The sequence below is a fragment of the Chionomys nivalis genome, chromosome 18, assembly GCF_950005125.1.
Source record: "Chionomys nivalis chromosome 18, mChiNiv1.1, whole genome shotgun sequence".
Lineage (NCBI taxonomy): Eukaryota > Metazoa > Chordata > Mammalia > Rodentia > Cricetidae > Chionomys > Chionomys nivalis.
Window position 1 is genome coordinate 24,268,724 of NC_080103.1, and position 13,701 is coordinate 24,282,424.

General features: G+C 41.7%; 1 protein-coding gene across 5 annotated transcripts in view; it reads right to left on the bottom strand.

Moving 5' to 3' along the window:
- The window catches only part of Ntng1 (netrin G1), a 328,456-nt gene extending 315,495 nt beyond the window's left edge, over positions 1 to 12,961 (bottom strand). For all 5 annotated transcript variants that reach the window (XM_057793617.1, XM_057793613.1, XM_057793616.1 and 2 more), the window contains exons 1-2: positions 12,075 to 12,961; positions 4,629 to 5,388 (exon numbers count right to left, since the gene is read on the bottom strand). In XM_057793617.1, the coding sequence (XP_057649600.1) occupies positions 4,629 to 4,874 (246 nt within the window). In that variant the 5' untranslated portion in view covers positions 4,875 to 5,388; positions 12,075 to 12,961. The remainder of the gene's footprint in view (positions 1 to 4,628; positions 5,389 to 12,074) is intronic.
- Positions 12,962 to 13,701: the final 740 nt, after the last annotated feature.

A 13,701-nucleotide genomic window follows, 5' to 3' on the forward strand; every position in this document is an offset into this window, starting at 1 on the left:
TAGATAAAATGGAGCTGTGTGAGCTTCTCAACAAGAGGTTCCTCGATGAAGTGATAAATCACTCACATAATCATTTCACTGTAAATGAGTCATCTCTGAGAAATAAGTCTAAATAATGAACCGCTAACAAAGAAGTGTTAACAATGGAAAACCAGAAGTTTTCTTAAAACTCCATTCTGCCATAATTTAAGAGGTAAATCAGTTCAAATGAAAGATGTCACTGGTATTAAAACTTCATTCACTTATCAAATTATGATTCATGAGAACAGAGTGCATTTTTTAAGACTATTCATTTATTGTATAAGTCAATGTCACTTCCAGTTTTTGGAAAATTAATATTAATCCCTTGTCACTGAAAAAAAATGTAATTGAGTTTACCAAACTAATTTCTCAAAGGCCACCTGATAGCCACCAGATGGAAACCCAAGATTCTGTCAAATCAGAAATTTAAGCCAAGTGTTGCCTTGAAGTCTCTGCATTGCCAACTGTTTGCCCCCCAGGTTCCTTTGAAATAAAAAAACATAAAAGTTCCCTATTACTTTACTCTAAATTACCTTTGGCTCTAATGAATTATGCTCTATCCATAAGCTTACATTAACTATTTTCTTTTTAATAGAAACCGCGCAATGTTGAATGATCACTAACAGACCTGGTAAGGTCCTTGAATGAATGCCTACCAAGAATTCAGGCACACATTAGTAAATTTTCTCAAGAAAATCCATTTCCATTTCAAGGTCTGACATTTTATTTGGAAAAATTATGCTCTTTCTTTTAATTATTCCAGTAAACATAATGAGGGTGTCGCTAAGTACATCTCAGAGGACTTTCTTTCCTCCATTTTGTAGTCATACGAGTGTACTTGTAATTAAAGGCATACCACATTAATGATGCTGAAAATCTCCACGGTAAACAGTTAATGTCCACCTCATAACATTATGCCAAAATTACATGCACAAAAGACTTTTTAATAATCTTTGTTTTCTCATTTGGTTTTGACTGGCTCTGAAATCCACGGCGGCATGCAAGGGCTCCTATTTCCACAGTCATCAGCACTTCTGCCCCATAAATTTTACAAATGTACGTGGCTGCTTTCATCTCGAGGCTTCTTTTCAATGTTTCTGTTTAAGTTATACAGAGCATTGGCTGCGAGCTAGAGATAATTGCAGATAATTTCTTTTTTCCATTTTTAAGCCACCAGGGTGTTGCCCGGGGGACATGACAACCATGTTTATTTAAACACAAAGACCAAGGCACAGCTCGGTGTTGTCACTTCAGCTCTACACCCAGGATCACATCCTATCTGCTCCTTATGCAAATTAAACCATTGTCACTAGATGACCTGTGTCTTCTGACAGAGGCATGCTACCTGAAGCTTGTATTATGGCTGAAAGGACAGTTTTCACACAAGTAGGTTGCCTCAGCTGCAAAAGCAAAGGCAGCCAGTCTGGTGCCTTGCACATTTTCTCCCAATAACAAAAACAGGCTAAATTTTAGACACTGTCAATTTGAAAAGGGATGTACCAGACTAAAAAGAAAACAAATAAATTTCCAAATAAATAATACACACACATACATACATGTATGATATTCACACACACATGCTCTATATTCATATGCTCTATTATATTATTATAGACATTTTTTCCTAATAAACTATTGTTCAAGGTGTTTATGTGATTAATATATAACCATTTTAAATTACTTGACATAGAAAGGACATCCAAGTTAGTAAGCAGAGATCTATTATTAAATGGAACCGTAAGCTGTTTTTCCCCTCCTAATTCACTCTACATTAAAATAAATGCAACATTCATGGGTAGTTATGGGCGTATGCTGACAGAGAAAATACAGAAGGCAGCACCATAGATTTTCAGTGCAATACCAATGAACCTCCACTCATGTTAACAACATTAACTCTGGGCATTAGAGACTATTTCCATGACTGAATGTATTCTCTGTGTTCAGAATCCCTGGAGTCATTAGTAATAAGAGTGTTCTTAGCTGAGGAGGCAAAGCCATCTTCCAGTAAACATTTACATATAGGGGCTAAGGAGTGCTTGTGTCTATTTGGCAGCTCCGGTGATGTAATAGGCCATAATGACTCTGGAGGAGCTGAAATGGAAATGAGTGTCAGGGAGTGTAGAACCCATAAGTCCTGGCATAAGTGACTTTATGGATTCCCATTAGACTTTGGGCTAAGGAGCTCCTCGGCAGACCTGATATGACAGCATCCCGCGATGCTTTTACAGCCGGTGTCAAGAACTCTTACACTAAGGCGTTTTAGAGAAAATCCACAGCTACAGAAAGGAAGTTTTGCTGTATTGGGGCCATTATCACCGACTTGGCATCTAATATGCATATTAATAGTCCCAAAGTTCACATTTAAAGGAGATTATTAAATCGGCTATGCCAATCATATGCACATTAAGGAATACAAATTAATGACTGATAGGTAACTCAGAAATCTTACACCCTGCCCAGTGACATGTTAAGGTCTACCAGAGTATGCACTGCACTACAGTGCACCCTGGGTGGGGCTTCCTGTGAACACAGGTGTGTCACACAGTTACAGTTAGGGCCAACCTAGGAATATTCCCTTAATTCTCTTTTCTCAAGGTACTTTACCATCATTTAGCCGATAACTTAATAGGAATTAACTTACTTAATTAAGGACCTTAGACCATGCCCCTGTGAAAAGCTAGCCTGTAAAGTCCTGTAATGTGCCCTTTCCTGCTTCTTTTGGGAGAAACAGGGAGGCTGAACAGGTATGGGATGCTTTACACATAGGGCAGGAGAGATGCTGAGCCAGTGTTCTCTGGCCAAAGATGAGTTCGGGGAAGCCACGCACACAAATCACACCTTGGAGGCATCCTACAGCACCTGTGTGAGTAGAAACTGCACCCTGGCAAAGGACATAAAGTATTTCACTTGTATCTGTAAATTATTAAGCAATTCCAGAAGAGGCATATTGTTCAGCGTGTCACAGAGACCAATAGATAGGGCTGGAGTGCTCTTGATGAGAAAATCTGGTCCAGAACACAAGCTCTGGAGCTTAGATAACCTATAACCAAACAGTAATTTCACACCACATTTGCAATGAAATTTTAAATTTGACCTTTCATAGGAAATTACTAAAGACTTCATATAAGGCCGACAAATGTCCCTGCTCTTTTGCAGATTTATTGGAGTTTTACTGATACGTTTGAATAAACCTTACTGAATGCCTGTGGTTTGCAAAACGCACAACTTCTTTCGGAAGCACATACCTGTTACCCTGAGAGACGGGCTCTCTCTTTGAAATATTTAGTCATTTGGGGCACTTTAGTCATAGTGACACCTAATAGCCAAGATCTTTCTCTCACCCTCCACCAAATCAGGTTTAGACTATAATTCAAAGCAGTCCCCAAAGGCACTCTGACAAATGGTAAGCCCTTAGCTTTTAGGTGAAAACACTCTTTATTGCTCAAAATTGTTCCCTGCTACAAAACCGGTTCTACAGTGCCCCACCTGAGACAATCTTATGTTAATTTGACTCACTGGGGACTGTGAGCAGATGCTGCTTTGATTAATAGTTTCACTAGCCTGAAAATGCCAGGCCAAGTTCAAGATAATAAAGTCAGGTAAGATACTATCAAAACCTGCCACATGGTTATATCTGTTATACGGATTAAAATGGGGTCACGGTTCTTACATCAAATAAAGACTGCCTACAATAAAAACCAACAACATAAACCAAATGGGCACACTGTCTCATTTCCTTACCACATTAACTGACACCGCATTAATCACCCATCTCTTTAATAACACCTTACAGGTATAGCTTCTGCTGTGATTTTAGTTGGAAATGCAACATGTTCCTTCAATATTACCTCTCTCCTAATAGATGTTCCACTTGGAAAAGGCCTTAAATACACCCCAAGAATAACAAATGTTATGACTCCTCATTTTATGGTCTAAACTTACACGCCCCCAGGCCATTGCCTTCAGCAAATATGTTTGCAGCATTTCAGTATCCACCTTCAAAATTCCCACAGAAATGCAGTCCTTGGTAGCAAGGATATGCATGAGCTGGCAAATAAGATCTCTGGAAAAGTCCTTCAAGAAAGTCTATCATCCTTCCTTCTTTTCACCTTGCTGGTCCCTTTGTGAGGAACCCCTAGCAGAGATGCTGTCTGGTAAAGGAAGCAGGAGATCTCAACTAATCTTGAACTAGGGAATTGGAGCCTGGCTTCATCTATGTGTAAGACTAAACCTGTGCGTTCTTAATGCTGGTTTACGGATGGGTTTTCATCATTAACATTATCCAGCTGACCTAACATTCCAGTTTCTATTCTAAAATTTAACCATCAATTTGGCTTTTTGATTTGCAATATATCCACGCTCCACTTGTGTCATTGAAACTTTTGGCTCACTGGCAAGCAGGAAGTTCCCATACATCAATCACATCAGATATATTGCAACTCCAGATAGGACAAGCCTCCTCTGAGAATGATGCCAGCCTCTCAACATGTATCTGCCACCTGCAAATTTGGCTCTGCCAAACTGAGCCTTCACACTCGCCACTTTTGCTTGCCCATGAGATTGAATGCCACTCATGTGAAATACTGTACACGAAAGCACCACCTCACCATTGCACAGAACGCCTCTGGAGGGTCTCCACAGGTAATATCCGGAGGATCCAGCTTCACTTTCAGATACTTTGTCATGTCCGTGGATTCCGGCTGGCAGGCCATATAATCCCAAACTTTCCCTTCTTCTGTGTAAATCTGAGTTTTACATACATCATAATGTCCCCACACTAAAGGGTAGGGCTGCATCACAGAGGACACTGTAACCCACAGGGCATGGATCGACAGAAATCTTGACAAATACATCTCTAAAATCTTGGCAATCTTCGTGTCTTACTTGCAGTCAGTGTCTCCTTTACACACACATGAGTATATTTTATGTGTGTATGTGTGCTTGTGTGTGTGTGTCTTTATATAGGTAGGTCTGTATATTTAAAAAAAAATACGCTGAGGTCTCAAAGCAGATTCCAAAACCAAACGTGAGAGACTGAAATACTGAGTGTGGTCGGGTAAGTTGAGGACTTTGGTGGAAGCCTAACGTGCATCTGTGTTAGGCATTAAGAGCTTGCAGCCTTTTCTCCTCATAGACCATATCTATTAGACGTTTGTGAACGATGTCCAGGCGCAGATAATCATTTAGCAAAGTGATGACTCTCCCATTGTACATCAGATAATCCTAAGTGATCCTCGGGATTCAGGGCTCACAGGGGCTGCTCAGATGTGATGGGGGTTCAGTGTCTGAAGCACAAGGATGAGTGTCTACGGCTCTGTGTCTGCTTCCCAGCAATCATTTTCTTTTTTTCTTCTGGCACAAACAGCTCTATGAAAACAATAAGAATAAGAGGTTATTGCCCTGGAATCAATGCATTAGGAAATGTATGGTACATTGATATTTTGGAGGCTTGGTATGATATAAAGCAAATTGGTGTAATATGGAAAAGCTTCAGTTAGATGCCTTAATAGGATGGTCAGGGTACCCATCCATATTGGAGAGGATTTTAATATGAAAGATCTGACTCTTCCATAAGGAAGGTAGATAAACATGTTCTAGGAGAGTTAATGGGTTTTTGCTTCAAAAATTTTATTTCCTTCTAAACTACTGAGAGCAAGCTTGTGGATTTAAACAGCTCTCATGGCTGGCTAAAAGATTTTCCAAGAGAACAATAGGGATAAAGAAAGCCTTTACAGCAATGACAACTACTTGTGTGTTTTTTGTCTTTTAGCAAAGAGACCCTAAGATTCACCAAATTCCTTGTACATTTCTTAGCTTTTGTTGGGGCAGGTGAGTGAAAAACAGGTCTTGTTGGCACAGCCTATCTCTGGATTTGCTCATTATACTGGAAGAATTTAACATCTTTTGTTTAGTTGCATTTACTGAAAAAGATAATTAGGTTCTCTGAAAATACTCAAAAAACTAAACCAAAGGGGGCAAATATTCCTTTCATAAGGATCTTCTATTTTCCTGCTTCTTTTTCTAGCCATCCCATCTGCATTTGTGACTACTTTCTGTAACGGGAGAGAATCTGTCCCAAAGGTGGATATTAGGCAGTGCTTTAAAAGCAAAAGCCCCATAGTAAAACACACAGTTTAAAATGCACATATGAAAATAGCTGAGGGCGAGCTAACAGGCCATGAAAGCAAAATAACAGGGGACTAATTGTAAAAGAAAATAAAAATCTCCATCTCAATGCACTTTGGGTAAACTGATAATGCAGACAGTATAACTTACAGAGGCAAGTCACTGATGAGGTCCACTAGGAACTTTTCAACTCTTCAGATCCTAACAAATGGTAACATTTGAAACCCAGGCGCGAAAGTACACTTTCTTTGCTATTTGGTTCATATTCCTAGTTCAAATTATTAACTACTTTTCAATTTAAAACAAAAAACAAAATAAAAAACCTATAGCTTTGGGAAATTCCATTATAGACTCTTCAACTCATATTAAACAGTTTAAATAAGGAAGTTCGCTATCTTCACGCAATTTTATAAAGGGAAAGCACTATATTTAAATAATGCACCATCTTAAAATGAACTAAGCCACAGAGACTATGAAATGCCAACAGATGGTTGAATTGTGTTTCCATAGCAAAGTAATTTATAATAATTGCTTTATGGATGCAAGTGCAATTTTCATTATATTCAATTCATAAAATGTTATCATACAGCTGCAATTTGTGATATTTTCTATTAGGAAAAGTGCTGAATATTTGAGTTTTCATGAAGCAGTAATTAGCAACGTGTCTAAACATGTGTAAACTACAGATTTAAATCTACTGCTTTGTGACTTTGACACTGTTCTGTGGCATGCACTTGGAAATCTTAAGATAAAATGAAAAAAAAAGAAGAGAAAAGAAAAGTAAAGAAAAGAAAAACATTACTGGAGCATGTGTTGTGGGTACTCAAGCTTTTCTGCTTTTTTGTTTGTTTGTTTTTAGATTCATTAAGTTGGTGTTTTCTGAAACAGCCAACACATTGACAATTAATAACTTGAAAAGGTGTTAAGAAGAAAGAAATGTACATTTCCTAGACTCAACTTCCAATTATATTTGCTACATCTACTATACAGGAAGAAGATACTTTGGAAAGTGAAGAAAAGGAGCATTGGAGGTGGAGCAGTATAAAATCTTTAGTTCCAAAATTATTAATATCACTTTTTAAGCTTTAAAATCCAGCAATCTGTAAGTTAGAAACAATATAATCTTAAAGACTTGGAACCCATGGTTTTGAGTTTGAACTGAGTGAAGACTTAGTTAACTTGTAATATTATTTTTTAAAGACCATTTCAAGTATACAGGCTTAAATGATGCTGGAGAATACTCTTCACCCTTTTTAACCAATACTGTTCCCTCAACCACCTAGCCTTTGTTACTCTGTCCTCACACCTGTTTTACCTCAGTGACGTCATCTGGTATATTTCGACGTGCAACTGTGGGAACTAAGGAAATGCATGTACCTGTTACTAGGTCCTGATGACAGCACTGCCAACGCAGCGAACCCTCATTAAAGTCTACCAGAACTGTAACGATGGTCATTACACAGAATTATGGACTACATCATTGATCGAAGTTGGAGAATTGACAGGGAAAAAATACAGTGGGGTGCAAGATATTTGAATATGAGGCAGTTGCAGGACTATGGGACAGACATTCTTGACAGGAAGCAGCCAATTACAGCTTAAATTTCTGGCACCTAACCAGTTGTGATTAATAGTTTTCCATTACATTACAGACATATTATTAATGTATTAAAAATGTCAAGCTTTGGCAAGCACTAATATGGTGTAGCTCAGTTGGTCTGCAGAATTTACATTTAATGAGCTCCCATTGACATGGAAAAAGGTATTGACCACAGTGTAATGTAAATCAGAGTACAGCCATGAGCTATTCTTTAACGTAATTATATTTCCCCTTCTAACGTTAAAGTCTGTAGCGCCCCTTCTTTTGCACCCCTCATATCAAAATCTCCTTACCTCCCATTACCATGCAAGCTATCAAATAAATCCTTCTGCTTCATATTAGAAGAATTTAAATCTATAAACTTTAGTGACAAAGAGGCCTTATGAGAATCAGAGATTTGTGGTAAAAGTAAAATTATGGTATTTTCAAAGAAAATAAATATTGTACAAAGAGAATATTATTTACACCACCACCTCCAACACTTAATGCTGCTGATTTCCAGCTGGCTCTCCTCTAGACCAGGTTAAAAATAGCAATGTTGTCTTCCTAAAAGCTAGGTCATGGCTGCAAATGGCTAGACAAATTCATCAGGGGATGGGCAGCCAATGGCAGACATATCTGGGGACTAAATGTCCCAAATGGATTCCTTCCTGAATGCCAGATACTGTGAATTTGTCTCAAGGGTCTGGATATGGGCAACTTCAGAAGATCCCTGGGCAGCTCCAGCTCTAAATCTGCACTTTCCCCACCTGGGAGGCACCGTCTCGACCTATGAGCTGAAGTAGTAAGAAATCCTTTGTGTTTAAATTTTTCCCCATTAATATATTACAAGTCCGTGGATCTCTGGCGTATGGATGTGCAGAGCCAATGAAAAACTACACAAAATTACATGGCTTTCAGGTTGATAGGTATTATTGATCAGGACTAAAATAGGCTACAAAATGGCTTTGCATCCATGAAACATACATTTTTCCAAGATTCAACAGCTAAGTCCCTCCTGCCTTGGATTAGTTATGCAGAAGAGATTTTTAAAAACCCTTCCAATTATCAGGAAAAAATGTCTCCAAAGTGTTATGCAAACTAATAATGATTAAAATAATAAGCCATTATAGTTTTAAAGAATTACCAATGTCATTAACTGAGAGAAAAATATTGTCAGCAAATCTACCAACTCTCGCTGGATTTTAGCATTCTTTTCATTACATAACCCCACTAGGAAGTGGGCGTGTGGTAATAGGCTAAATATTCCATAAATACGTAGCTCATCGGGGCACCTGAAATAGACAGCTATTGACTCATTCTGTGCAGACATTAAGACTTTTATAAAGCTACAAGTTTCTGAATGGATATAAACAGAAGGAAAATTGCAGATAATCACATTTCATTGACTGGAGAAAATAAAGGGGAAACAATATACAAACTGTCAAGATTGGCAGCTGTGAACACAATCACAGTGAGATCAAACATTCACACACATTTAATGTTCTTTGCACATGTCCATTTGTTGTGAAAAGGGAATCTTTTGGTTTCTTCATGAGGAACAGGAGCTCCTGTCTTTTTGTTAACTATCTCAAAAACGTAAGGACTCTTACATGTGATGCAACAATTCCAACATGCTTTGCACATAAGTGACTGAGTATTATACAAAACAATCATGGGAATCTTAATAAAGCCAATTGGCACACATTGGTATTTTAAATATTTCTATTTTTATCAAAAGATAAAAATGATGGACGTCAGTACATATTTTCCAGGATGTTTGTGGAGGGGTCATGCGTAAAACTGCTTCAAAATCAAGTAAGCCTAAAGAAAACCTGGCATTCAACTGTCAGATGAACGAAAAGCCTTCCAATATTGGCAAGTTAAGAAATACAAGCTTCCACAGACGCAGCTGAAAAAATTCTACACCCACTTGAAGTTTGAAACAGAGCTCCAGATTCTAAATTTAAAATTACTTTCTGAAAGTATGTTAAATTACTTACTTCCCCATAACACAACATAATCCACGCACACACACACATGTACACATTTAAATACTAACATATACTCGTTTTTCTAAGGTGTATGAAATTTTATTGCTTTCCTAGTGACTTGGTACTTTGGTTACTCACAAACTCTCTTCAAATCTTTATTTACAATACCTACCAGCTAAATGCACAGTGGTGTAATTGTTTAATGGTACTGTCTGATGTTTTGCAGAAAACCGACAGGAGCAAAGACACATTTGCTATCCCTGGTAAATACGTGAAAGAAACTTCATCATGCATTAGCTGTCTCCTAAATACAAAGTTAACCAGAACCACTTGAACTCACATGACCAACTGACAAAACTCTAAATAGGAACACAGTTGCATGCACAAATAAAAATAGTTTTTTTTTTTTTTTAAACATGGCGATTCCTCTTAAATACAACCACAGGGACTGCCAACAAATTAAAAATTGGATGTCTTCATGTTGGTACTCAGTGGCGAAAGTACCATCCTGCATGTCATGGCATCTGGAAGGGAAACCACCCCCCTTCCATGTGTAAGTGGGACAGCATGACATGCGAAATGTATGATGTGATTCTTCTTTGCACCCTGGTTTCCCTTGAAAGACTGAAAGTTTTTTGTGTTTTAAAATATTCTTGGGCATTTATTGGGCTGATTTCCCTCTGCCAAAGAGAAGAGCTGCTGGGTAAGGCATGCAGAGGGACAAAGTATAAAACACTTGCAAACCTCCTTGCATGTTAGAGGTTCTCTGCGCTCCAAAGCCACCCAATCAGGAAATCCTTGCCCTCATAAAACATCGATGCAAAACTTTCTAGCAAGCATATTTGAACAAATGATTTTGAGGAAAACATCTTTGCTTTCTTTTTTTTTTCCTTTCTTCTGTTAAGAAAGGAAAACTCTTAGTATTTTCAGTCATAAAACGAGGCCTGATTTCCAGAGCAAAGCTGCTGCCAGATTCGCCATATGTTTAGTGGAGTTCTGAGTCTTGCTCAGAATTTTCCACTCCGAAGAGTGACAAAGTGTTGTGCTGGGAAGTTGCTTGCTTTTTCCTTTGTAAGGAAAGGGGCACTAAAGAGGAGACAGCTAGAGGACCTACGGTCTACAAACTTGTACCTGGTGCAGCTGGAGCAACCCTGCCTGCTCTTTTCCACAGAAAATTGCTTTAAAATCGGCCTCCCCCTTCCTCGAAGGATTTTCCTTCCAGGCCCCATAAAATGACAGCTACTCATGGGGGGGGGGGGGGGGGGTAGTGAAAGAGTCCCTGGATGAGGTTACCAAAATAAACAGCAGAGGGCGCAGTTTCTTTTAAAAAAAAATCCAAGTTTTCTCTCCTATGAATCACTTAATTGGATATTTTGGGCCCAATAATATTCGGTATTATTTGTATTATATATAGATATCCACAGATCCGTAGCGAAGAGAAACTCCATGTCTCTAGCCGAATCCATCAACTAATAATGAGAAACCAGTAGGGGAAAAAAGGCTCCCACCAGCTTTCCAAAGCTGTCTTTCCCTCCTTCCACGTTCTTCCCTCTCGAGCTGTACACTGTGTGCTAGTAACGCTTTAATCTCACACCAATAAAGGAGATTAAAAGAGGGGACTTCAAAAGCTCTGATAGGGAAAACAACAAGGCAAGTTTTTATTTATTATCTTTCCCTGATGAGAAAACTGAAAAAAGGAAAATTATAATTAAAAAAAGAAAGAAAAAAAAACGCCTGGGCGATGCGTGTGGTCAGGTGTGTGTGTGGGAGACCGAGCGCGCGGCGCGTTGCGGGTGGGTGGATGGAGGCTCCGGATGCAACAGCCAGCGACCCAGTGAAAGGCGCACGCCAGGGATGTAGTGTGGGTGTGAGCGGTGAGGGCTCCGGAGTGCGCACAGGCTCCGCTGCCTCCTTAAGGCGCTTTTCAAAGTTCCTTGTCCACCCGGATCTCCCCTCCCGCCCTCGGCGGGCACCACGGGTTGGCAGAGGGAGGGATGGCGGGAGGGAGGGAGCTGATGGAGAGGGGCCACCCAGAGAGGCGCGGGTCGCTGGAGTCAGTCAGTTGCACTTACCCGGCCCCCCGCTGGCCCTTGCCGGGCGGGAGCTGAGCCGTCGGCGCGGGGCGGCGGCCCTGCCCAGCTTGGTCCCGCGTGGGGCGGCGACCGCAGCTGCGGGGACCCGCTGGCAGCACACGGGGCTCGGGTGGAAATGGGAACGTTGCGGGTGTGGACCCGAGTCGCCACCACCGCAGCCCCGGGGTCGGTCCCCCGCACTGTAAGCGTCCTGCGGGCCGCGGGGAGGAGGAGTCCACGGCCCCAGACCCCACGGCGCCCGGCACCTCCCGTCCCAGTTACCTTGGCCTCGCGCCCCTGGGGCAGCCTCGTTGCGCGTCGCCCCCTTTCGGAGCCGGGACCCGGACAGGGGAATTCCTTCCCGTTGACGTCCTCTTCCAAAATGCAAAAGATCAGTGACTTTGACAGGTAGATGAGGGGGAGGGAGAAGGGTGGGCGGAGAGGAAGGGAGGATGAGAAAGGTGCCTCTCCCTCCAAAAATACAGTGGGATTAGGAACCAAATCGCCGCCTTCCGAGGTCTCACCAGCCGTCTCCTCTCGCAATCTCGCCGCGCCGCCGCCACCGCCACTTCTCGCCTTAAACTTTTACTGTGGGTTTTCTCTCTCTTCTCTATTTCTATTCCTTTCTTCTTTCTTTTCTTTTAAGCCGCAGAACGATTTTTCCCCCGATCCCGGGGGATCAGAACCAGCGGCCGGGCGGTTCTATCCCGCTTGGCACCGCTTTCATTTTATTTCAGATGAAGATGTTGGATCTTTTTTTTTTTTCTTTTTTGTCAGAAGCGACATAAATCAGGACAATTAGCCTTGGCGCCAAGAAGATCCTCTCGAAGCAATTTCGCCCCGGTTTCCTTCGCGCATTCCTCCACTCAAGTCAGAAATGTCACTGCACATAGCGTTGATGGCTGCGAGACGCGACGCACCCAAAGTCCGTTTGATGAAATATACATGGCCCCAAGAAGCTTCTGGATTGCGGTTCGCCGCTTCCCAGCCCCCGCCCGCGGCGCCCGGCCGGGACCCTGCTCCCAGCCCGCAGCCAGCTCTCGGCAAACTTAGGGGCGCGGACGAATTAGCAAGTGAGCGCCAGGGGCCGGCAAAGCAATGAGAGAGGAAACAGCCCCGGGAAGCCGCAGCCCTCGGAGGGGTGGCGTGTTCTTCTCACTTAAAAAGCAGATCTTCTGCAACTGCCAGCGAGTGGAAGGATTGCAAAAACCTTATACTACCTCGAGACCTGGGCGCTCCGAGCGGTCCTAACTCCGTCCCGCTCGCTGATTCCACTGCTGCTGCTCTGGCCACCACAGCCACCGCTGCCGCCATGTAGGGACCTCGGGGTACAGGATCAACAAGACCACCCACACTCTTCTCTCCCACCTTTGTTGATCTACCAGAAGCGCGATTTCTACTGGTTCCCTTTCTACCCCCCAGTTCTGCCCCCTCCCCTTGCTCCTGCATTACCTCCCTACAGGGTTCCCAAGCACAACCCCTTCTAGCTAACTGGGAGCTTGGTATATTTTTTAACTTGACAATCAGTTTGCCTAGCCAGAGCTCCCAACCTCTTTAGTGTGAAATTCATCCCACTTTAGAAAGCTGAAGTTCAGGTAGGAGCTTCCCATCACAGGTGTCCTTGGTTTTCCCTGATGGAAGACAAAAGCCACCTGGCCCCAAGGTGTCTCAGCCTCTCCAAGGAGTCCCCCTAGGTACTTGCTAATGTTACATGCAAACCACCCTGATTTACAGGAAGAGGCAGGGAGAGGTTTTAATTAGAAATAAAAGGACATTGCAATAGGGAAAACACTGATCTCACAAATGCACAACCATCTCAATGACAGCCCACAAAGCCGGGCTTTTCCTAAACCGTAAAGGGAATAAACCACGGAAGAAAAGTGGGCATGCAAGGGTAGATGACAAGCAG